The sequence below is a fragment of the Aquarana catesbeiana genome, linkage group LG06, assembly GCF_042186555.1.
Source record: "Aquarana catesbeiana isolate 2022-GZ linkage group LG06, ASM4218655v1, whole genome shotgun sequence".
Taxonomy (NCBI): Eukaryota; Metazoa; Chordata; class Amphibia; order Anura; family Ranidae; genus Aquarana; species Aquarana catesbeiana.
In genome coordinates, this window is record NC_133329.1 from 295,976,220 (window position 1) to 296,002,698 (window position 26,479).

The following is a 26,479-nucleotide window of genomic DNA, read 5'->3' on the forward strand; positions in this document are numbered from 1 at the left end:
TGCCTGTGCTTTGTAATGAAAAGACTGGCTTCTGAGGTTATTATGTGCAGCTTGGAGAGTTAACTCCAATTCACAGACATTAAAATGGAGTTATTGAAGGGTACAATTTTGTAGTATTATGTCTTATTTTTTCTGTGGAACCTTGTGCCCATTTCTGAATTCTGTTTAAAGAAAAGGCTTTATGGTAGGCTTGGATTATGAAGTTTGCTCCCTTGTGAAGACAATAACAGCACGCCTACTTGATTGCCTCATTCAGCTTCTTCCTTTTATATGTTTGAGGAGACCAGTGATACAGTGATGAGTGATTGCAAACGTTCAATTTTCTTGTAATTGTTTATTCACTGCCTGGAAAGTGACATTTCTTAGACCTAGACTGTATTTCAAATATTTTATCAACATTTGCTGTATATGATGGTAGTACAGTTTTCGTTATTTCCTATCATGATGTTGTGGCAGGAAAAAGTGGTTTGTGTACATATATTTACATAACGGCATCAACAGTGACACCTGGAGGTTATACAATAATGATCTGGAAAAACATTAAAGTAAACCTGTGTTCTCCACCTGTATGGAATAACAAGTTCACATAACTGAGAGGCCTCCTCAGCACCGCATACTAACACCTGTTTGCTATTCTGCTGCTCCGCTCAGCTGCCAGGAGCAAAGAGAGCAACTTGGAGACAGGAATGAATGCTTTCCCCACCCTCATCTGACGGCACTGAATGCCAGAGCAACTGATTACTGAGCACCAACGCTTTAACAGGAGAGCAAGTTATATGATCCCCCTCCCCCCCCAATACACAGAAGTAGGGGGCAGTTATCCCAGAGAGTCGGGCAAAAAGTGTATGTGCAGCTTGGGAGGAAGTAAGGTAACCTATTGCTTTGCCTTGCATGGGCAGTCTACCTGTCTGAGTGTTGCAGTGGATTATAGGATGCTAAAATAAAGGTAAAATCTGGGTACTTACATATTGCAGCCATTTGCTAAAATCATTTAAGTTCATTTTTTTTCCTCATTAATGTACACATAGCACCCCATATTGACAGAAAAACAGAATTGTTGACATTTTTGCAGATTTATTAAAAAAGAAAAACTGAAATATCACATGGTCCTAAGTATTCAGACCCTTTGTTGTGACACTCCTACATTTAACTAAGGTGCTGTCCATTTCTTCTGATCATCCTTGAGATGGTTCTACACCTTCATTTGAGTCCAGCTGTGTTTGATTATACTGATTGGACTTGATTAGGAAAGCCACACAACTGTCTATATAAGACCTTACAGCTCCCAGTGCATGTCAGAGCAAATGAGAATCATGAGGTCAAAAGAACTGCCTGAAGAGCTCAGAGACAGAATAGTGGCAAGGCACAGATCTCGCCAAGGTTACAAAAAAATTTCTTCTGCACTTAAGGTTCCTAAGAGCACAGTGGCCTCCATAACCCTTAAATGGAAGACGTTTGGGATGACCAGAACCCTTCCTAGAGCTGGCCGTCCGGCCAAACTGACCTATCGGGGAGAAGAGCCTTGGTGAGAGAGGTAAAGAAGTACCCAAAGATCACTGTGGCTGAGCTCCAGAGATGCAGTCGGGAGATGGGAGAAAGTTGTAGAAAGTCAACCATCACTGCAGCCCTCCACCAGTCGGGGCTTTATGGCAGAATGGCCCGATAGAAGCCTATCCTCAGTGCAAGACACATGAAAGCCCACATGGAGTTTGCTAAAAAAACACCTGAAGGACTCCAAGATGGTGAGAAATAAGATTCTTTGGTCTGATGAGACCAAGATAGAACTTTTTGGCCTTAATTCTAAGCGGTATGTGTGGAGAAAACCAGGCACTGCTCATCACCTGTCCAATACAGTCCCAACAGTGAAGCATAGTGGTGGCAGCATCATGCTGTTGGGGGTGTTTTTCAGCTGCAGGGACAGGACGACTGGTTGCAATCGAGGGAAAGATGAATTCGGCCAAGTACAGGGATATCCTGGACGAAAACCTTCTCCAGAGTGCTCAGGACCTCAGACTGGGCTGAAGGTTTCCCTTCCAAAAAGATAATGACCCTAAGCACACAGCTAAAATAACGAAGGAGTGGCTTCACAACAACTATGTGACTGTTCTCGAATGGCCCACCCAGAGCCCTGACTTAAACCCAATTGAGCATCTCTAGAGAGACCTAAAAATGGCTGTCCACCAACGTTTACCATCCAACCTGACAGAACTGGAGAGGAACTGCAAGGAGGAATGGCAGAGGATCCCCAAATCCAGGTGTGAAAAACTTGTTGCATCTTTCCCAAAAAGACTCATGGCTGTATTAGATCAAAAGGGTGCTTCTACTAAATACTGAGCAAAGGGTCTGAATACTTAGGACCATGTGATACTTCAGTTTTTCTTTTTTAATAAATCTGCAAAAATGTCAACAATTCTGTGTTTTTCTGTCAATATGGCGTGCTGTGTGTACATTGATGAGGAAAAAAAAAATGAACTTAAATGATTTTAGCAAATGGCTGCAATATAACAAAGAGTGAAAAATTTAAGGGGGTCTGAATACTTTCCCCACTGTATATGTCTGTATTTAGTGATTTATGTGACGCATGTTAAGAATATTAAGAAAGCCCAGGACTGTCTGTAATGCATACCTTACTCTTATAATGCTGGTTGCTAGGCTGCCATTCTGATCCTATACTTTCTAAGTTTACAAGTATGCAGTAAGTGAAGTCAGAAATCCTGAAATCCAGATTTGCTTTAGGTCGGAGAATTAGAAAATTTGAAAATATTGGATTCGTTTGAAAGCCATTCAACTAGCAGAATGGTCCGCAAAGGAAGCCTATATATTTTTTTTTTTTCTCAGTAAGGCCTCTTTCAGACGAACGATCCGTTCAGGTCTGCCTGTCAGTTTTTTAGGCGGACCTGAACGGACGCTCCATAGACCTCTATGGAGCGTCGGATGACAGCGGTGACATGTCCGCTGACATCCGACCCGCTCCGATCCCAAAAAGTGTAGCAGAGGAAAAACCTACTTTTCCATCCGTTTTCGGATCGAATCGGGTGACGACGGACTCTACGGTCCGTCATCATCCGATCCCCCATAGGGGAGAGCGGCACTCTGACAGGTCCGTCGCTGCACAGTGTGCAGAGATAGACCTGTCATCTTCCTGCTCAGCGGGGATTGGCGGAGCGATCCCCGCTGAGCAAGCGGATGTTCACGGGGCGGATCATTATTGATCTGTCCCGTGTGAGAGAGCCCTAAAGGTTTCCTTCAAGCACTTGAAGAGTGGCATGTTAAACCCCTTTCCTGTCCAGGCCATTTTTCAGTTTTCAGCACTGTGCTACTTTGACAGACAATTACTCGAGCATGCAAGACTGTACCCAAATTAAATTTCTATCAGTTTTTTTTTTTTTTGAGACTAAGGGCTCTTTCACACGGGGCGGATCAGTGATGATCCGCCCCGTGAACACCCGCTTGCTCAGCGGGGATCGCTCCGCCGATCCCCGCTGAGCAGGAAGATGACAGGTCCATCGCTGCACACTGTGCAGCGACGGACCTGTCAGAGCGCCGCTCTCCCCTATGGGGGATCGGGTGATGACGGACCGTAGTGCCCGTCGTCACCCGATCCGATCCGAAAATGGATGGAAAAGTAGGGTTTTCCTCCATTACACTTTTCGGATTGGAGCGGGTCGGATGTCAGCGGACATGTCACCGCTGACATCCGACGCTCCATAGGGATACATGTATGTCCGTTTTTCATCCGAAAACGGAAGGATGAAGAACGGACATACGGACTCACCGTGTGAAAGAGCCCTAATAATTTTCTTTTGGTATTTAAAAAAAAAAATTATTTGCATTTTAATGAGTGAAATAAGTATTTGACCACTTCGCAAAACATAACTTAGTACTTGGTGGCAAAACTCTTGCTGGCAATCACAGAGGTCAGATGTTTCTTGTAGTTGGCCACCAGGTTTGCACACATCTCAGGGGGGATTTTGTCCCACTCCTCTTTACAGATCCTTTCCAAGTCATTAATGTTTCGAAGCTGATGCTTGGTAACTCCAACCTTCAGCTCCTTCTACATATTTTCTATGGGATTAAGGTCTGGAGACTGACTAGGCCACTCCAGGACCTTAATGTGCTTCTTCTTGAGCCACTCCTTTGTTGCCTTGGCCGTGTGTTTTGGGTCATTGTCATGCTGAAATACCCATCCACGACCCATTTTCAATGTCATGGCTGAGGGAAGGAGGTTCTCACCCAAGATTTGACGGTACATGGCCCCATCCATTGTCCCTTTGATGCAGTGAAGTTGTCTTGGGGTGGTGTTCTTGGGGTCATAGGCAGCATTCTTCCTCTTCCAAACACGGCGAGTTGAGTTAATGCCAAAGAGCTCGACTTTGGTCTCATCTGACCACAACACTTTCACCTAGTTCTCCTCTGAATCATTCAGATGTTCATTAGCAAACTTCAGATGGGCCTGTACATGTGCTTTCTTGAGCAGGGGGACCTTGCAGGCCTTCACGGCATAGTGTGTTACCAATTGTTTTCTTGGTGACTATGGTACCAGCTTTCTTGAGATCATTGACAAGATTCTCCTGTGTAGATTCCTCACCGTTCTCATGATCATTGAAACTCCACAAGGTGAGATCTTGCATGGAGCCCCAGATCGAGGGAGATTGACAGTTATTTTGTGTTTCTTCCATTTGCGAATAATTGCACCACCTGTTGTCACCCTTTCACCAAGCTGCTTGGCGATGGTCTTGTAGCCCATTCCAGCCTTGTGTAGGTCTACAATCTTGTCCCTGACATCCTTGGACAGCTCTTTGGTCTTGGCAATGGTGGAGAGATTGGAATCTGATTGCTTCTGTGGACAGGTGTAGTTTATACAGGTAACAAACTGAGATGAGGAACACTCCCTTTAAGAGAGTGCTCCTAATCTCAGCTCGTTACCTGTAAAGAAGACACCTGGGAGCCAGAAATCTTGCTGATTGATAAGGGATCAAATAATTATTTCACTCATTAAAATGCAAATCAATTTATAAGTATTTTGAAATTCATTTTACTGGATTTTTTTGTTGTTATTCTGTCTGTCACTGTTAAAATAAACCTACCATTAGAGCCCTTTCACACTGAAAGTGCCCGGGTGTCAGCGGTAAAGCGCCACTGTTTTTAGCGGTGCTTTACCGTAGTTTTAGCAGCGCTGTTCGGCAGATAGTGGGGCGGTTTTAACCCACGCTAGCGGCCGAAAAAGGGTTAAAACCTTCCGCAAAACGCCACTATTGCGGCGCTGCCCATTAGAAGCGGTGTAAAGCTGAAAATTAGCCTGGGCAGGAAGGGGGTGAAAGTGCCTGGTATTGAAGTGGTTAATGTCTAAACCGCTGGCAGCAAAAGTGAGTACACGCATAAGTGAAAATGTCCAATTAGCCATTTATCCTCCCCAGTGTCATGTGACTAGTTAGTGTTACAAGGTCTCAAGTGTGAATGGGGAGCAGGTGTGTTAAATTTGGTGTTATCGCTCTCACTCTTACTGGTCACTGGAAGTTCAACATGGCACCTCATGGCAAAGAACTCTCTTAGGATCTGAAAAAAAGAATTGTTGCTCTACATAAAGATGACCTAGGCTATAAGAAGATTGCCAAGACCCCGAAACTGAGCTGCAGCATGGTGGCCAAGACCATACAGCGGTTTAACGGGACAGGTTCCACTCAAAACAGGCCATTTAAAAAAATGTGAGGGTTTTTTTTTTTTAGATCTGTACTCTGATCATTTTATCAGTCTGATCATAATCCTCACGTTAGTTTTCAGTTTACCTGTGAATTTATATACTCACATAATATAAACACTTTCTACTGTAGATAGTCATAGCCATTTCAATAATTTCTGCTGCCTAAAGTTAAAATAAAGCACAATGCTTTTTTTCAGCCCCTTATCTTGTGGTTTTCCTCCCTCCCATAACTGCTCTACATACACTGCCAACAGGCTATATCTCTGCTCAGAAGGACTCCCAAGTCTACCCTTCATATTTCCCAGCTTACATCAACTGTGTTTGCTTCATAAAGAAAACTATCCGCGGTTTCTCCTATCTCAACAAGCATGCATTGCCCATCTATGAGGAAGGACCATACAGGGAATGTATGATTATTGCTGAAAGTTCCTAGAAGCTTGCGGTTTTCCTTAGGTCACCGTATTTGTGTGAGCACTGCAGTTTCTCAGAGCTAGTGATATGTCCTGCCTTATTACCCTATCAGCAGGTGACATGCAACTAGCTACTGCCAGTATTTATTTCTTCAGCATGTTCATTTTTCATGCATGCGGAGTTGACTTTAGAAGTCTTCACGTTTATAACTGTACAAAGAGCTACATTTTTTTCTCCTAGATGTATTTTTAACGTAAAGCTGACATGAGAAACATACGGGATCTGTCATTGCTGACCTCACTGTGAAAATGCTAGTTTTGGTGATCTACTGACTTAAAATCTTACTGGGTTTCTGATATGGAACAAGTATGCAGATTAAGAACACCAGAGAAAAGTCAGAAGCCATTTACAACACTGGTCATGACAGTCATAGAAACATATTCATATAGAGAGGTCTGTAATGGTAGGTTCACACTAGTTTCGCTGCGATTTGATCCAGTTTTCAATGCGATTATGTAGTGCAACTTGTGTTTTTTATGTGTTTTTTTCATACTGCTGCATTTTGACTTCCTGATTTCAGCCAGTGGGGGTGAATCATTGGTTAAGGAGCTGGCACCCACTGCTGTCCTAACAACCAGTGACTCCTCTTTGCTGTCAGCCAGGGGATTCCCAGCTGACATAACAATGTAAATAAACGAGCCTGTCAGTAAAAATTAAAAAAAAGACATGGAGGTCCCCTCACAGGCCAGGAAGGGGGGGGATGATGAGCGTGCACCTCCCCACCACCTGAACCATACTAGCCACATGCCTTCAACCTGGGAAGGGTGTGTTTTGCCAGGTGGAGGACTTTCCCCGGCAAAGCACCTTGTCCCCATGTTGATCAGGACGTGGGCCTTATCTCCACAATAAGGGAGCCCCCAGATCCCAGCCCCCCCCCCATTTGAATGAGTATTTTTACTAATTTACCAATATAAAAAAAGAAAGTGCCCTAGAAATAAACGCACAAAAACTTTTGACACATCCTTAAAAAAATGTTTAACAAAAATATCACCTGATGTCCATGCCAATCACATTAAACGATGGCCATCGACCTGCTGGAAAAATGAAAACCCTCCGACACCTGACTGCACTTGATGCCGCTGAGTGACGGTTTCACTTCCCCTCGCCGCTTAAATAAACAAAGGTGACAGAGTCCACCCAGTGACATCATTGACAATTTATTTTAAGAAATAAAAAAATAAAAAAAAAAAAAAAAGAGGGGAGGCAGGCTCATTGGACCCCTTGGCCTTTTTCTGTCATTACTCTTCTATGTTTTCCTGTAAGCTCATGTACTTGCGTTACTTTTTTCATGTAGATTTGCTTCTGTAGAATATAAAAAGTATTCTGCATACATGTATGTTTGTGGAAAATCTTTGCTCTGCCTCTCCAGTGCTCACTGGAGCTCTGGGCTGTGGTGGGTGTGGGAGCAGCTGGCTCGGGTTTTCAGTGGCTTGCTGAGAGGTTGAGCCAGTTGCCGATCCAGGCATGTGGGTGGATCCCGACTGTAAAGTTGTGATCTTTTCTGAGCCTGGCTCGCTGAGTGACGTCAGCCAACAGCGGACTTTAGCAGAAACTGCACTCCTGTGATCCCCAGGAGAAGTACAATATAGCCGAAATCGCTTAAGCTATACTTCTCCTTTAAATCTTATTTCTTTTGAATGGCCAGTCTCACACCTCATTTTGTTGTAACTAGGTAGGTCTGAATAAGTAAAAAAAAAACAAAAAACTTGCTACTCCAGTCCAGGTGCAGTGCACTATCAGGAAGCAGAATGAAGTGGACATGAACATTGAGAAAGAATGTCTTCTGCTTCATTTTATCACAGCAGTGATAAGCACAAATCTCAGAGAATTTCAGATGTTTACCTCTATCTTTCTTCAATGTCATAATGACACACAAATCATTGGTGGGTCCAAAATATTTGAGACTTTCAAGGGCAGTTTGTAATGTAATTATCTACAGAAAAATGTTGACTCCAAGGCTAAAACTGATAGGACCGCATGTTTCTGTTACTCCTCTTTAATCAACTGCATATTTCTATTTTTCTAGGACACTCTCAACTTTACTAAAATTTGTATCCTTTTCTAAAAGTCGGTGTGAACTGCTACCCTGTTATGGGGCTCCTTATCTCAAAGTGGAACTTTAGGGGGAAAAAAAATACAATTGGCGCTCAGACAAGATTTTTAATGCAGAAGAAATATAATATCTCCTGCATTAAGGTTCTTTACCTGCCTTTAGGTACATGCAGCTCAGTGTACAATTTCACCAATGCCGAGATGAATGAACCCCGGCATGCGCTTGAGTGATGTCATCTCAGCCCGGCCAATGAAAATGGCCGAAGATAGGTATCTGGAAGCTGACCGGCCTGAAAATGTCAGTAGCTGGTGTGGAGCACCACACACTGGAGAGCAGGCAAGTATAGTTCTGCTTTGAGCCAAAACAAATTTTAATTTAATTTTGGATAGAGCCGGGTATTTTTTTTTTTTTTTTTTTCCATTTGTGCCCTGTCTTTTGCAGACTAACAGGAAACCCCTCCAAAGTTCTGCAAAGTTCCCTCAGTCTGTTGGGATTGGGACAGATGTCCCCAGCTGTGCATATTTTCTTTCTTTTTTATGGTCATGACTTAAATAAAAAATGTGTAAAATATATGTACAGGCAATCCCAGAGTTACAAACATCCGACTTACAGCCTGCACTTAAGAACGGAGGCAGCATGACTTCACGCTTGTACCAGAAACCTCTGGGTGGCCATCTTGCTGCAGGGACATGTCAGCAATCCCACATCACTGCATGGCCAGTTAACCCTTCCCTATGCTATCCAAAGCTTAAAATGATTTTTTTGGCTAGAGTTACACTTACAAAATGTACCTGTTCCAACTTGCATACAAATTCAACTTAAAGCAGTAGTAAACCGCTGGGTGCCTTTTTTCTTCTGACCTACAAAGTAAAGCCACAATGTGCTAGTATGCATAGGGAATGCATACTAGCACATTACATGAAATGTACCTGAAAACGAAGCATTCCATCGATGCGCTGTCATCGCTGGAGGCCGCTACCATCTTCACCCATCTTATATGTACAAGTCAGAGATTGAAGCTTACAACACCTTTAAGAACAAATCCACAGAATCTTCTGTGTAACCTTGGGACTGCCTGTTTTTTAAATCGGACTGAACTTTCAATATTTTCTCAACTTCATTAATCTTTTTGGTTCTATTACATAGAATAGGTTTGTGCACGTGTATAGCTGTGACATGGAAGTTTGCAGTGTTCTAATGCTAGTCTCAGCAAACTGCTTGTTTACATAAAATATTTTATTTGCACGCGATACCTAAAACCCAAAGATGAGGAATGTATTGCAAGGCTGTTTTGCAGCAAACATATTAGCCTTGAGCTATGACCTTGAAGAATCATCCTCTTAAGTTTGTTTATATAGTTTCAAATTGATGCTAGGTTCCAGCAGGGCTCTTAAAAGCTTTGTCAGGCAATTTGTATTTTATACTTTATTAAGCAGCATTTCTTGGAAGAAGCAGCAATTCTTTTGGCAGCTTTGATTTTTAAGTTTTTTTTTTTTTTTTTTTTTTTTTTTTTTTTGTTTTGGTGTCATATTTTGAAACAGTGGAACCCATGTACTATTGTTACATTTCACTATGAAAACAAAATGGTTTGTCTGTATTTAAATTGCATGCCTTCCTTTTTCTGTGTCTGGTTAATACATTTATACAGTAGATATAAAAAGTCTACACACCCCTGTTAAAATGTCAGGTTCCTGCCCTCCTATTGCAACATCACGAGCCCCACTCGTTCCTCGATACAGTTAATGCTACCATACGGGTATAGAAAACCATCATACAAACCTCTAAAGGCATCCCACTAAACTTGCTCCAACATATCCCATTGGAAGCTCTTCACACCCTCACCCCTGACATTGATTTCTCTGCTTGGACAGCCAAGGGCAGTTCCAATATCGGAATCCTCCATGAAGGTTCCAACCTCAAATCGTTCCACGCTCTTCAAACCATCTTCCATATAGATCATAAAGACTTCTTCAAATACCTTAGAACCCGATCGATACTTTCCAAAGCACATTGGTCGCAAAACTTACATGGCACATACTGACTTTTTTCAGTCTCACCTCACCCAGCCAATGAGGAATCTCGTTTTGCTACAAACTCCTCACCGATACCTGCCCAACACTTAAATCCCCCACAATGCTAAAATAGGAACACTTGCTACAACGCACCTAAACACCCCAACAATGGTACCGCTCACTTCAATCACCCCTGAAATTCTCCAAATGTCTACTTCTTTGGGAAACGGTCCAAAAAATTTACCACAACTGGTACCTTACACCATCCAAACTTGCCCATATTTATCCAACCACAAGCAATCTATGTTGGAGAAATTGTGGATCCCCGGGCACCCCGTTCCACATATGGTGGGACTTGCCCGGTCCTAACCACGCTATGGTCCATGCTCTAAAAACTCCTCCTCTCCATATTATCGGTCCCTGTACCCCTGACTCCACAAATGGTACTACTGGGCCTTGAATTAGAACTTTGGCCTAAACCCTCGCGGATTATTATCTCCCACACTTTTTTTGCCACACGCCTAGCCTTTGCCAAAAACTGGAAATCCCCACTACCCCCTTCCAGCCGGGAAATAATCTCACTCCTAAATAACCACTGCTTGATGGAATTCATGCATGCCAAAGCCCACCTCCAACTTCCTAGCTTCCAAACCAATTGGCTCCTTTGGCTTAAACACCCTAAATGCAAACCCCCTATGAACGTACCCCCCCACAACTGACATCCCTATCACATTTGCATCTAAATGAACCACCCTGTTTACCTGTCTTGCTCCTCTCAACCACTACGATGTATAATATTGTTATTAACTGCTACAACTCTTAGCTATACTGTATATGTTGCGCTACACCGATAGCAAAAATTTCTCTCTCTTTTTTTTTTTTTCTTTTTCTTTCCTAGTTAACACCCCTATACAAACACATTAACTAGATAGAGCTCCACAGACCCTATACTGGGTCAAGAGCAGGCCACTTGCTAACATTCCACCAAGAACCTGCTCACAGTTAGTAGCCAGAAGGGGTGACGGGTTCTGCCTCCTATTGAGGTCAATTACTGCTATCATCTGAGTAGCATATTTGCATATTTATAGCACTGTTTGATTCCGGAGTTCCTATCCTTTGTTACTACTCTGTATATCTACCATGATGTATTCACTGTAACCTACCGTATACTGTACATTGTGAAAATCAATAAAAAACTATGGTTAAAAAAAAAAAATGTCAGGTTCCTGTGATGTAAAAAATTGAGACAAAGAGAAATCATTTCAGAACTTTTTCTGCCTTTTAATGTGTCCTATAAACTGTACAACCCAGTTGAACAACAAACTGAAATCCTTTAGGTGGAGGGAAGTAAAAATAAAATAATATAGTTGCATAAGTGTGCACACCCCTAAACTAATATTTTGCTGAAGCACCTTTTGATTTTATTACAGCACTCAGTCTTTTTGGGTATGTCCATGGCACATCTTGACCTGGCAATATTTGCCCACTCTTCTTTACAAAAATACTCCAAATCTGTCATATTGTGAGGGCATCTCCTGTGCACAGCCCTCTTCAGATCACCCCACAGATTTTCAATCGGATTCAGGCCTGGGCTCTGGCTGGGCCATTTCAAATCTTTAATCTAATTCTGGTGAAGCCAGAAGTTTGGATGTGATTTACTTAATTCTGAACACAGCTACATCCCCAGTTGTAAGAGGGTGTGCACACATTATTTTAGCTTTTTTATTTTTACTCCTCCCCCCACTAAAAGATTTGTTTTTCAATTGTACAGTTTATAGGTCACATTAAAGGTGGAAAAAGTTCTGAAATGATTTATCTTTGTCTCATTTTTTTTTTTTTTTTACAGGGGAGTGTAGTCTTTTTATATCCATTGTACGTGTTTATTGTAGCTAGCATGTACCTACTGCTATTTCTGACTTGAGCTGTATGTAAAAATACTATGGTGAACTTGCACACCTTTCCTGGAGGTCTCAAACAGTTGACATTGTTAACCGCTTGCCGACCGCCTCACGCCGATATACTTCGGCAGTAGGGCATGTACCTGTATGTTGCCCTTTAAGAAGTGGTTTGTGGGCACGCGCCCGCTCACCGCAAGCTCCATGAGTGTGATCTCGTGACATAAACTCCTTGGGGATACCCACGATCATCTCACAGAGCGGAAGAACGGGAAAATGCTGATGTAAACAAGCATTTCCCCGTTCTGCCTAGTGACACTGATCGCAGCTCCCTGTAATCGTGAGCATTGATCAGTGTCGTGTCACACATAGCCCAGCCCCCCCACAGTTAGAATCACTCCCTAGGACACACTTAACCCCTTCACTGCCCCTAGTGGTTAACCCCTTCACTGCCAGTCACATTTACACAGTAATCAATACATATTTAATCGCACTGATCGCTGTATAAATGTGAATGGTCTCAAAATAGTGCCAAAAGTGTCCGATCTGTCCACTATAATGTCGCAGTCATGATAATCACCGCCATTCCTAGTAAAAAAAAAAAAATTAATAAAAATGCCATAAAACCATCCCCTATTTTGTAGACGCTATAACTTTTGCGCAAACCAATCAATAAACGCTTATTGTGATTTTTTTTTTTTTTTTTATTTAATTTTTTTTAACCAAAAATATGTAGAAGAATACGTATTGGCCTAAACCTGAGGGGAAAAAATGTTTTTTTTATATATTTTTTGGGGATGTTTATTATAGCAAAAATTAAAAAATAATGCATTTTTTTCAAAATTGTTGCTATTTTTTTGTTTATAGCGCAAAAAATAACCGCAGAGGTGATCAAATACCACCAAAAGAAAGCTCTATTTGTGGGGAAAAAAAGGACGTCAAATTTGTTTGGGAGCCACGCCACACGACCGCGCAATTGTCAGTTAAAGCGGCGCAGTGCCAAATCGCAAAAAGTGCTCTGGTCTTTGGCCAGTCAAATGGTCTGGGGTTTAAGTGGTTAAGCAGAGCGTAAAATTCATTAGTTGATTGATTAGGCCTCTTGTACACTGATCTTAAAAACTCAACATTTTTAGGCATACAGGCTTTTTTTACTGATCTAAAAGAAGCCATTGTTTTCAAGCCTATACTTTCTGAAGGAGTGATTACTACAGCAAAAGTATTTTATATCGGTTACTAAAAGTTATGGTTTTGAGGAGTGGAAGGGGGGACAAGTACCCTTGAGCATTGGTAGATTTTGCCAGAAAGAACAATGCTTTATGCCCTCTTACACGAACCTTTCCTTAAACCCTCATCCCAACCCAAACAATAGCCCTTCTAATATAAATGTAGCAATTGCGTACTTGCCTCTCCTGAGCCTCGGATTCTCGGATGAAAACCAACCATAACTGTGCCAAAAGATAACAAGTGTCAGGATCCTGGCTGTTGAATCTAGCATTTGGATTATAAAGAGTCTGTATAAAATTGTAGAGTAATGCCCTGTACACATGACCGGTTTTGCCTTCGGAATAAACTCCGAAGGTTTCTCCGACGGAATTCCATTCAAGTGGTCTTGCCTACACACGGTCAAACTAAAGTCCGACCGTCCAGAACGCGGTGACGTACAGCACGTACGACGGGACTAGCAAAAGGACGTTCAATAGCCAGTAGCCAATAGCTTACGTCTCTTACTTGCTTCGGAGCATGTGTCGTTTTTGGTCCGTCGGAACAGTATACAGACGAGCTGTTTTCCCGATAGGAACTGGTTCCGGCGGAAAGATTTAGAACATGTTCTATTTCTAGGTCCGTCAGAATTTTCCAAAAAGAAGGTCCGATGAGGCCTACACACGCGAATTAAACGACGAAAAGACTCCGTCGGACTTTAACTATCGGACATTCCGCTCGTGTGTACGCGGCATAATACTACCAGAGTTACAGCAGGTGTTGGCATATTAAGTATGTAGTAGGATAGCTGGGGATTGTCACTTTGAAATTAATATGTTGATATAACTTTCTTGTAGAATGTTTTGAAAGCTATATTTCTGTCCTATGTGTAAAATTATGTTTTAAATTTGTTTTTTTCAGAGGAGAAAATTCAACAGCCCAAGAAGGAAAAAGCCAAACAAAGACGGGAACAATGGTTGCAGAGTGAGCATATTTCATTTTTTCTCTCTCTATAGCTATATAAACACTTAGGTCCATATAGATTTGGACACAGGTACAATTTTAGTTTTTATCAGGTATTTACCAAAACATATTCAAGTTATAGTTATATAATTGATATGGGCTGAAAGTGTGCACTCTCGGGTTTAATTTGAGGGTATGTACATCCAAATAGGAGGAAGGGTTTAAGAATTACAGCTCTTAAGATTAGCCATGCCCCTTTTTTCAAGGGACCAAAGGTAATTGGACAAATTAATCAAAAGCTGTTTTATGGCTAGGTGTGGGCTACCCCTTCATTCTTTCTTCATCAATTAAAGTGGAAGTAAACCCTGCTATCGTTTTCAGCCATGAAAGTTGACATCTTGTCCTCTGTTTAATCTGCAACTGCCATGATGCTGCACATGTGATCAGTCATGACCCCAGCCATTGGATGATTTGACAGTGTAATTGAGAGCACAACCAATGTGACAGCTAGCATTTCTGGCATGCCAGGAGTGTTAACTGGTTTTTGAAACTATCAAATTGATGGGTTTACTTCCGCTTTAAGCAGGTAAAAGGTCTGGAGATGATTCCAAGTGTGGTATTTGCATTTGGAATCTATTGCTGTGAACCTACATCATGCATTCAAAGGAGATGCCTATGCAAGTGAAACAGGTCATTGTAGGGCTTCAAAGAAACAAATCCATCAGAGAGATAGCAGCAACGTTAGGAGTGGCCAAATCAACAGTTTGGTACATTTTGAGTAAAGAAGAATGCACTGGTGAAAAATATAAAAAGGCCTGGACGTCCATGAAAGAGAACGTGGATGATCGCAGAATCCTCTCTATGGTAAAGAAAAACCCATTCACAACATCCTGACAAGTGAAGGACACTCTCCAGGAGAAGGTCGTATCATTGTCAAAGTCTACAATCAAGAGAAGACTTCACGAGAACAAATAAAGGGTTCACCACAGGGTGTAAACCATTCATAAGCCTGAATGGGTATAAGAATATAAGAATAGAAAAGCCAGATTAGACTTTGCCAAAAAAAGCCAGACCAGTTCAGGAAAAGCATTCTTCGGATGGATGAAACGAAGATTATTCTGTACAAGAATGACGGGAAGAAAAACTGTGGAGAAGGTTGGGAAAAGCTTATGATCCAAAGCAAACAAGGTCATCTGTAAAACATGGTGGAGGCAGTGTGATGGCATGGGCATGCATGGCTTCCAGTGGCACTGGGTCATTGTTTTTTTTATTGATGTGACAGAAGCAGCCGGAGCAATTCTGCATTGTTTAAAGATATACTGTCAGCCCAGATTCGGCCAAATGCAGCATAGTTGATTGGACGGCACTTAACGGTACAGATGGACAATGATGTAAAACACACTGCAAAAGCAACCCAGGATCTTTTGAAGGAAAAGAAGTGGAATATTCTGCAATGGGCGAGTCAATCACCTGATCTCAACCCAATTGAGCATGCATTGCACTTGCTGAAGGCAAAACTAAAGGCAGAAAGACCCACAAACAAAGAACAACTAAAGACAGCTGCAGTTAGAGCCTGGCAAAGCATCAGAAAGGAGAAAACAGTCTTTGGTAATGTCCATGGGTTCCAGAATATTTTATTTATGATTATATTCATTTGTCCAATTACATTTGAGCCCCTGAAAATGGGGGACTGTGTATAAAAATGGTCGCAGTTCCTAGAATTTGTACTTGATATTTATGTTCAACCCCTTAAATCAAAGCTGAAATTCTGCACTTGAAATTCATTAGGATTGTTTTGTTTTAATTTTATTCTGTTGGCATACAGAGGCAAAAGTATGAAAATTGTGCCTGTGTCCAAATATCTATGGGCCTAACTGTGTGTATATATATATATATATATATATATATATATATATATATATATATATATATATATATATATATATATATATATATATATATAAAGTATTAGGCCTCAAGCACATGGGCAAAAAAAAAAAAATCAATCACCACCACAGCAGTTATATGGTGATGCTGTACTGCACTGGTGATTAATATGTAATTATTATTATTATTAATATGTAATTTTTTTATTAATTTTCCAAAAAAAAATGACAAAAAAATGACAACAGAAAACCCACCATGCCTCTTACTAAATACCTCGGACTATCTACTTACCAAAAAAGGGTTATTTGGGGGGAAAAATTATAAAAAAAAAAAAAAAAAACGTAGTTTGGGTACAGTGTTACATGACCGCTCAATGTTTATTCAAAGTGCGACAGCACCGAAAGCTGAAAATTGACCTGGGCAGGAAGGGGGTGAAAGTGCCTGGTATTGAATTGGTTAAGTAGCTTTTTTTTTAATTTTTTATTTGCTTCTGAATGCAGCTCTTTTTTAACCAGTGTATCCATGCACATTGTGGTGCATAGACTCCTATTTTAGAGCAGTGCTTAGGGCCATATAAAACAATGCCCTAAATCTGTGTTTGGAGAGGTGTTTACTAGCATAATTACTCACATGTGCATGTTAATGTGTGTAAAAACATATGCAAATACATTTTATTTTAGTTGCTTGAATGTATGAATATTCTACCAAAATTTTTTTACATGCACACACTTCTAAACACCATACACCTATACACACAAGTATGTGCCAAAGAGTATTTTATTACATAGGATTTTTCTTCCAGTTCCTGGCTGAAAGATCCAGTGTAGATAGGAGTATTTTAAGAAGTCCTTGTGCGTGAGGCCTTAATTTAAGAATATATAGAATAAGAACAAATCAATACCTTTATATTGACATGGCATGGGGACTTCCAATATTCATTTTTTGACTCAAGGAGTGAATTTGAAGTGAAAACTTTGCTATCAGAATTAAGAATGCAAAAGTTCACTTCACAATAATTATTGGTGACCAGCAGATTCTAGTGTGCAGGTGGACTTCTGGAAAAAGGTATGAAATAGTTGAACCAGTTAAGATAAGCCTATTCACCATCTCTGTTCAAGAACCGTTCTACCCTAAGAGAAAAAAATGCATTGTGTTTATTTTATTTGACCTTGTGAGGGAAATGCTACTAAAGTATATATATGTGTATGTCAAGAAATTGAGATAGTGAACATATTGTATACGTAACTGTAGTTGTACCCTACTGTTTCTGTGTGAGCCAAAAATTTTAATCAATAGTTTTCTTATTGTGGTTACTGAACAGGCCTCCACATTGTTTTAAAAGTTACCTGTTTTTATGTATTTTTCTATTTTTGCATGCATTTACTTATTATTTCTTACCAGTATTTATGTAGCACTGACCATTTAAGCAGCGCTTTACACATATATTGTACATTCACATAAGTCCCTGCCCTCAAGGAGGTTACAATCTAAGGTCCCTAGCTCACATTCCATTCATACATACACATACTAGGGCCAATTTAGACAGGAGCCAATTAACCTACCAGCTTGTCTTTGGAGTTTGGGAGGAAACCCAGAGTACTCAGAGAAAATCTACGCAGGCACCAGGAGAATGGGCCAGTTCCATGTAGGTAGTGCTGTGCATTATAATTTTTTTCTTTTTACAAAAAAAAGAAAAATTGTTAAATTTATTTTCTTGGTTATAGTGGTAGTATAGTATAGTAGTGTTTTAATCACTGTTATTTAAACATCTGCCTCAATTCTAGAAGCATAACGCATTGAGTAACAGGTCAAACATTACAAGTTCCAGTTATTTGTTGTATTTTTTGTAGTTCATTGGGGAAAGCTTTCCAGCTTTTTATTTACTGTTATCAGTCCTTGCCGTGGATGTCTGGTGTAAATCCTATATCATTCACAACTGACTTTTACTCCACTGTTTGAAGATTATAAGCCCCGTTCACACCTGTGCAGAGCGATTTTCAGGCGTTTTTTATTTTAGAGTTTTACAAGCATTTTCCATTTGTATTCAAACTTCAGGTGTTTTTATTTTAGCCAATTGAAAGCACTAGTTAGTTTTGCCAGAAAACGTGATATAATGCTTGTCAAACGCTCATGTTGAGCGTTTTTCAGGCGTTCCCATTGAAGTCTATTGGGGTTATTTTCCTCCAACCTACCTAAAAGAAGCTCATGTAATTTTTGAGAGGCAAGCGCTTTGCTACAGGCCACAAAACACTCAGGGGAACAGGGGCCATTGAAATGAATGGGATTTTGTTTGTTGAGCTTATTAGTGCTACAGTGGATATAAAAAGTCTACACATACCTGTTAAAATGTCAGATTTCTGTGATGTAAAAAAAATAGGAACATCGTCAGGGGCGCCCCTGACGACGTTCCTATTGGACGAAACAGAGGAGCTCTGACGTCACGCCGCTGTACGCGACCATCTTTGTGGTTGGAAACGTTTGATACCTATGACAGACTGTGACTTCTGACATGCCTGCTTTTATTTAATGAAATGTGAGTATTCTGGCTGTTTTATATGAAATAAATACACCCTGTTTTTACATGCTACACCATGAGAAGTTGCCTTCTTGTATTCTATGCATGTACCTTTGGATTTACCATGTGTTGAGACTACAAGATCCAGCCATCTACTATCCAAGTGAAGTGGTGCCGTGGTGTTATGGATGTATTATGCCTGTCTGACCATCTGTAATTCAGTGGTCCATTCTCTTTGGTAAGAGGCCCGGTGTGTTGGTGTTCAGTGGAGGATATTTATCTCATATTCACCTTATTGTGTCTGTTTACACCGTGGGTTGTTCCAGTCTTTTTCCCTGAACAAGGACTTTGTTTCAACACAATGGACTCTTACTTGTACTTCATAATTTCATGCTTTTATCGCTGCATATATCCATCCTTTAACCTTAATATTTTAGTTTATTTTTACTTCCCTCCACCTAAAAGATTTCAGTTTGTTGTTCAACTGAGTAGTACAGTTTATAGATCACGTTAAAGGTGGAAAAAGTTCTGAAAGTATTTATCTTTGTCTCATTTTTTACATTACCTGACATTTTAACAGGGGTGTGTAGACTTATGTCCACTGTACAAGCTTCAAGCAGAAAATCGCTCAGGTGTGATGTGAATGGGGCCTGAGTGCAAGTTCACTTGAAAAGTCTTTTTAGGTGCACTTTAAGGGCCAGTTCACACGACATTCAGTCCAGTGCGTTTTTTTTATGCATCAAAAACACATGGAAAAGTAGGTTATATAGTTTCCAATGGCATAGTTCACACCAGTGCCGTCAATTCCAGGAAAAAAAGTAGAACATGCTGCATTTTTCCTGCACTGGAGTGAACTGGAACATGGTAAAACGCATCAAAATGCACTGGAACGCATGAAAAATGCACCAGATTCCATTACAGTCAAAAAACCCAAAAACAAAGCATCTGGAATGATTCCAAAAGCGCACCGGAACGCGTCAAAAAATGTGTTAAAAACGTGCATGCAGAAATGCATCCAGAACGGATATGAAGTGTGTTTTTGTGGTGTGAACCAGCCGTTTATGAAATAAAGGCCTTGACATCTGAAAATTTCCACAATCCATGGCAAGCATAGCAGCTACCGTATTTATCGGCGTATAACACGCACCCCAATTTAAGAGGAAAGTTTCAGGAAAAAAAACTTTACACGGACCCCCTGTACAACACATAGCCCCCTGTACATTAATAGCCCCCTGTACAACACATAGCCACCTATACAACACATAGCCCCCTTTCATTTTAAAGACACCCCCCCCTGCACTCCCAGCACTGCATGCACACTCCAAATTTGAGAAATCTTCACAGCCCCTTCCCGTACACCGCTCCTTCCGTGCTACCCATCGCAAATCAAAAAATATTACTTCCATCAACGCCGCTCTCTATTGTGGACCCGGTCATGTGACTGCTCTCCTCTGTTTCATTGACGGTCATGTGACCGCTCTCCTCCTCCAATCAAAAGCTACACACGAGGAGGAGGCGGAGCGGGAGGAGGAGAGCAGCCACAACGAGCGGCATTAAGGTAATCGGAGGCTTAGATCTGCATCGAGCTACACAGGAGGGCCGTACACCACAAAGAGCTGGCACTGCAGGAATCTCCTCTGACCTCCAGAGCTTACTGGCAGTGCTGTTCCATGGCCAGGGGAGGCGGGGCGGCCGGCCTGACACCCTCCCAATAGGTGGCACCCTGGGGCGGACGCCCGATCCCCGCCCCCTGCTGTTAAAAGAATAGATATCGGCGTATAACACACAGACACGATTTACCCTCTATTTCCAGGGTAAAAAAATGCGTGCTATACGCCGATAAATACGATAGTTTCTGTCTGTTTATAAATGCAGTGATGTGTGGGTAGCAAAGTAACTAACTAGTGGTAAAACAGCACTATTTGATTACGAAGTACACTGCGGCCATTTAGAAATGCGTTGTTAAGTATTACGAAATGTATTTGTCTTTGTTAAACTCCACCAGAAAAGAACCAGCACAGAGGACATTCCAGCACACAGTCTGACAATTTCATAGCTAGCCTTTCATATGAAGTATGTGTGACACAACCATTATATTGCTTTTCAGCCTTAGCTGTATCTGGAATATTTTCAATTATTCCGTTTTTGGGTAATACAAGTCCTGAATTTGCAATAAAACAAATCAAGAAAATATTTAAATATTTAGGCATCTGCCACTCGGTTTTTATTGCTTTATCGGCCTATTCAGTTTTTTTTTTTTTTCTTTTCTCTCCATCATCTTGTGCGCCTCGAGTTATTAATTCCCTAATAAATGTTCCATGAGCTCAGCTTCGGGCGTGGATAAGTGTGTATTATTCATGATGTTGACACTGGAGGACAATAATTCATCCCCTTTGGTAATTGGTGGGAAAGTGGTGTATGTACATGAGGATTTTACAGTGCACTTTGCTGGTTATTGTGCTGTCAGTGGAGAGCTTAACTGTTCATTGTAATGCAAGTATGGACTGTGCAAGAATGTGTGTTATGCCAGTGACTGAATTCTGCTCTGACAATGGAAAATTATTACTTTAAAGATTATTCTTCCTATTACCACAAAACACTTTGATTGAACATTTGTTTCAACTTGTTGTTTCTGGCCTGTCAGACGATTGTGATGTCGCTCCAAAACTGCCCAAAAGATGCTGCTTGCAGGACTTTTTCTAAGGTCTAACGTTTTTTTCCAGTGTGAAAGCACTCAGGCATTCACATTCGCTGTTTGCTGTTGGGGTTCCCCTCATTCTCTCTCTCCATATGGAGCTCAAAGATGCGACAGAGAACCCGGAATACATTCATGCTTTTGTCATTTGTTTCTTTTATTGTTCATTATGATACAGTATATAGCGTGAAGCAATATACCAGGCTTAGCTGTTAGATTATATTATGTTTACATCCTTTTGTACTTTACTGAATCTTTTTGGTATACTGTAATACCTATTTTATGTTAAAAAAAAAAGGAAAAAATATATTTTTGGAACTTGAAAGAAAAATTTAAATAACAAAATAACAATAAAACTGGCTTTTGCTGCAATATTTACCTGCAGTATAGAGCTTTTCCCAACAGTGCTTTTTTCTTCTGTCACTAGATGTCTTCACACCGATGGCCAACACCATTGATACCAATTCTTCTGACCCCCGGTCATCCTTATCCTCACCCCAGCCTGTAACTGGACAGTGAAAGAAGAAGCAGTACAGTGCTGAGCTCGTATCTGGTCACTTTGCTTTCTCTTCTTATCAGCATGGTGCTTCTCTGCACATGAAGTGATTGACTGCTTGTGCTGCTTCTTTCGCTCACAATTCAGCCCTGCTGTATCGAGACTGCGAATCAAGTTAAATTCAGGTACTTACACATTGCAATTAAAAATAAATGCAGTGCTGTATTAATGGTTACAGAGCTGCATTCATTTTATCATATATATCTGCTTAGAGTTTAGCTTTATTATGCATAATTAATTGACAGGTGCACGTGGTTGGAGGACGGTGAAACTGAACGTTGACGTTTGAACCTGTATTTTGTACCATGTTGGGAGGTGTAACAAATTGAAAATCATTACTCAGCCAGTGCAGTTGTAATTACTACTACGGTACTATGGTTCTATCTTTAAGTGTAGATTACATAGCTGCCTATATCGCCTTTCTATGTTCAAAAAACAGCTCTTGCATCATTCAGAATATGGGAGTAGAGAAGGGAATGCAAATATGCTTTGTATAGAGTAAATCTAGACTTATTGTATTTATCTTCATGTAGGTATTTATATTATCCATTAACTATCCGTTACCTTAACATAATCGGTGTGCAAGTGCGACACAGCAGTAAATTTCCACCTAGCTTCACAGATTTATGAATGTATGGTGCAATAATTTTTACCATAGTATTTCAAGGAAGTGCAACTTTTTCTATTGATTTGGTTATTTAAATGCATCTGACAAAAATAAGACTACTTAAAGCTTTTTTTTCTTTTTTGTTTTGTTCTCTTATGCCGCGTACACACGATCGGATTTTCCGTTGGAAAAAACTTGGATGGTTTCTCTGACGGAATTCCGCTCAAGCTTACCTTGCATACAGACGGTCACACTAAAGTTCTCTGAACTTTCGACCATCAAGAACGCGGTGACGTACAACACTACGACGAGCCAAGAAAATGAAGTTCAGTGCTTCTGAGCATGCATTGAATTGTTTCCGAGCATGCGTAGGAATTTTGCGCGTCAGAATTTGTACAGGCGATCGGATTTTTGGATAGGAACTTTTTCTGACCAAAAAATTGAGAACCTGCTCTCAATCTTTTGCTGGCGGGAATTTTGACAGCAAAAGTCTGATGGAACATACACACAGTCGCATTTTCCAACCAAAAGCTCTCATCAGTCTTTTGCTGGCCGAATTTCCGATCGTGTGTATGCGGCATTAGTCTAATGCCCTGTACACACGATAGGATTTTCTGATGGAAAATGTGTGATAGGACCTTGTTGTTGGAAATTCCGACCGTGTGTAGGCTCCATCACACATTTTCCGTAGGAATTTCCGACACACAAAGTTTGAGAGCTTGCTATAAAATTTTCAGACAACAAAATTCGTTGTCGGAAATTCTGATCATGTGTACACAAATCCGACACACAAAGTGCCACGCATGCTCAGAATAAATTGAGACGAAAGCTATTGGCTACTGCCACGTTTATAGTCCCGACGTACGTGTTTTACGTCACCACGTTCAGGACGATCGTATTTTCCGACAACTTTGTGTGACCGTGTGTATGCAAGACAAGTTTGAGCCAATATCCGTCGGAAAAAATCCATGGATTTTGTTGTCGGAATGTCCAATCAATGTTGGACCATGTGTACAGGGCATTATACGCTTGTTTCGGGAGACTCTCGCGACTTGTATATGAAAATATAGGCTCTATGGGATACCGAGTTGTTTGATATATTCTTAGATATATGGGTGATTGTGGTAAAGGTTGACTTTTCCCTAGGGTCTCTTAATGGGGCCCTCTTGTGTGCGTATCTACCCCCCCCCCCTTTTTGTTTTTGGCTAATTCCATTGCCTTTTGTTTTTTTGTGCATTACTCCCTCTATATAGTTTAATACTTTTTTTTTTTTTTTTAATCTAGATTTTGGTTCCTGGGTGGTCCCGGGCTCAAAGAGTTATCGCTCTCCTTTTTTGGTCTTTGGTCTTTTATGTGTTGTTCCCCCCCCCCCCCTTTTAGCCAGGAAATGACTTGTCTTCACCATCTTCAGTCAATGTTAATGGCATTAACAATCAATCGAAAAGAGACCAGATTTTATATGCTCTCCATAAAGCTAGGGTAGATGTACTTTTTTAAGAGGCAATGTGTATTCCAACATGCTTCCGTAGATATTATTCCAGATGGTTCCATAGTACCTTGTCTTCCTCCAAGACTAGGGAAGTCTCCTTCGCTATTCATAAGCATCTGCCAGTATTGCCTTTGAAACATGTGGTCGATCCCAATGGACCGTACCTTTTTCTTAAATTTCAGCCGTGGAATAAAGTTTTTACAATTGCCAATCACTATATTCCAAATCATGAGCAAATAATGGCAACGGTATCCTTACTTTCTTGACAGAATTTGCAGAAGGGACTATCCTTGTAGGAGGGGATTTCAATTTGGTGTTAGAACCCCAGCTAGATAACACTTCTCAGTGATCCAATATTTCCTACAGCCATTTGAGGGTTCTTAGAAAATAGTTGTTTGAACATCGCTTGCTTGATCTTTGGCGTACGTTAAATCCTAAAAATCGCAATTATACTTATTATTCATCATTACTGCAGACTTTAGAGGTTGCACGTAGCTGTGGTCAACATAGATATGCTCTAGGAAAGTAAAGGTATGGAAAAAGTCTGGGATACCACTTGCTCGAGCATTGCACAGTCGTTCCTCCCAGACCTTTGCGCCAAGTATTACGTTGCCATCAGGGGAAATCATTTCAGACCCACATTCCCTCTAACAGGCCTTTTGCGATTATTTTACAGCTTTTCACAATCTTGCTCCTCCATCATCTTCCGATATAGACTCTCTTAGCCGTCGAATACAGGAGTATGTACATGAAACTGCCATTCCAAAACTAGACAAGGCTAGTGGGAATTCTTTGGATTCTCCATTCTTACTGGAGGAACTATTGGAAGTGATTACTAATTCACCGGATAAAAGTCCTGGCCCTGATGGATTCTCATAGAAATTCTGTAAGACTTATAAGAAGCATATAACACTGTTCTTTCTCCGGGTGTTCAATAGTTTATCTGCTACCACTGGGTTCCCAGCTCAGACACTTGAGGCACATATAACACTACTTCCTAAACCTGATAAAGATTTAAGGCTTTGTTCTAGCTACCGTCCTATATCTTTGATTGGGGTAGATGTAAAAATGTATTCCGAATTAATTGTCTCACGTCTTTAACCCCTTATTCCAAGTCTGGTACATTCAGACCAAGTTGGGTTTGTTCAGGGGAGAGAAGCTTGTGATAACAGGCTTAAATCCTTATTTCTCATTTGATTATGCCCAATCAGCAAAAATACCAGCTTGCCTTCTCTCTGATGCAGAGAAGGCTTTTGATCCTGTTGGCTGGCCTTTTTTGGAACAAACTTTGGCGCAAATAGGACTGGGGCCAGGTATGTTACAAAAAATGATGGCACTTTATACCAAACCAAGTTCCAAAATACGGATTAATCAATCTTTGTCTTCAAGTTTTTCTATGTAAAATGGTACTTCACGGGGATGCCCACTGTCTTCCCTCCTGTTCGTCTTAGTAATGGAACATTTGGCAACAGCCCTTAGACAAAATTCTTCTATCACAGGTATACCAATAGATGGACAGGAGGTGAAGTTGGCAGCATTTGCTGATGATCTGCTTATCTATCATCAACTCGCATGTGCCCATGCCCTCTATTTTGTATGAATTTCAGCGTTTTGGGGCCATGAGTAATTTTAAAGTAAATATATCCAAATCGGAAATTCTTAATGTGTTTCTTTTATCACGTCAAGTTCAGGCTCTTGGGAACAATTTCCCATTTAAAATTTGCTCCTAAACGCTTAAATATCTGGGTATTAGAATTCCCTCAGATCTCATCAATCTGTATATGGAAAAATATGACCCCCTTATGCAGCGTACAATACAAGATCTCAAGAAGTACGATCGAGCCCTACACTCAAGGTTTGGGAGGATCAACATCTTAAAAATGGACATAGTGCTACGTTTCCTTTATCTCTTTCAAACTATACCCATTGTGATCCCCCATTCTTTTTTTGTTATTCCACCATCTGCTTTTACAAAGTTTATTTGGGGATGCAATAATCCTAGATTAAAAAGGAGAACGCTATTCCTTCCTACAGCAAATGGTGGCATCTTAAACAATGGGTTCATATAGTGCAGTCGATTGCCCCTTTCGATCTCCAGGCGCTTCCCTGGTTAGACACTTCTGTCTGTGGCCCACTTTCTTCCTTATCCTTCCTTACAGCACATTTCGTGTGTGTTTGGGATAATATGCAAATCCAATTGGGACTTTCTCCCAAAATGGGACCAATCCCTTATTTGGCAACCTGCGGATTCCTCCTGCAGTGGTACGGAGTCGTTTCCTGTCATGGAGTGAGGAGACAATCCACCAAATATCTCAAAGTCTTTGCCAGGGAACTCACCCACTATTGTCAAGTCTGATTCCTATACAGCAGCAATCAATTACACATTGGCTGGAATATCGGCAACTATCGTTTTTTTTTATCATCATTTTCTTCAA

At 40.8% G+C, this 26,479-nt stretch overlaps 1 protein-coding gene across 1 annotated transcript in view; it reads left to right on the plus strand.

Moving 5' to 3' along the window:
* SLX9 (SLX9 ribosome biogenesis factor) overlaps nucleotides 1-26,479 on the plus strand; it is a 290,807-nt gene that overhangs the window by 163,427 nt on the left and 100,901 nt on the right. Inside the window, exon 3 of the mRNA XM_073633478.1 lies at nucleotides 14,254-14,316. Within this exon, the coding sequence (XP_073489579.1) occupies nucleotides 14,254-14,316 (63 nt within the window). The remainder of the gene's footprint in view (nucleotides 1-14,253; nucleotides 14,317-26,479) is intronic.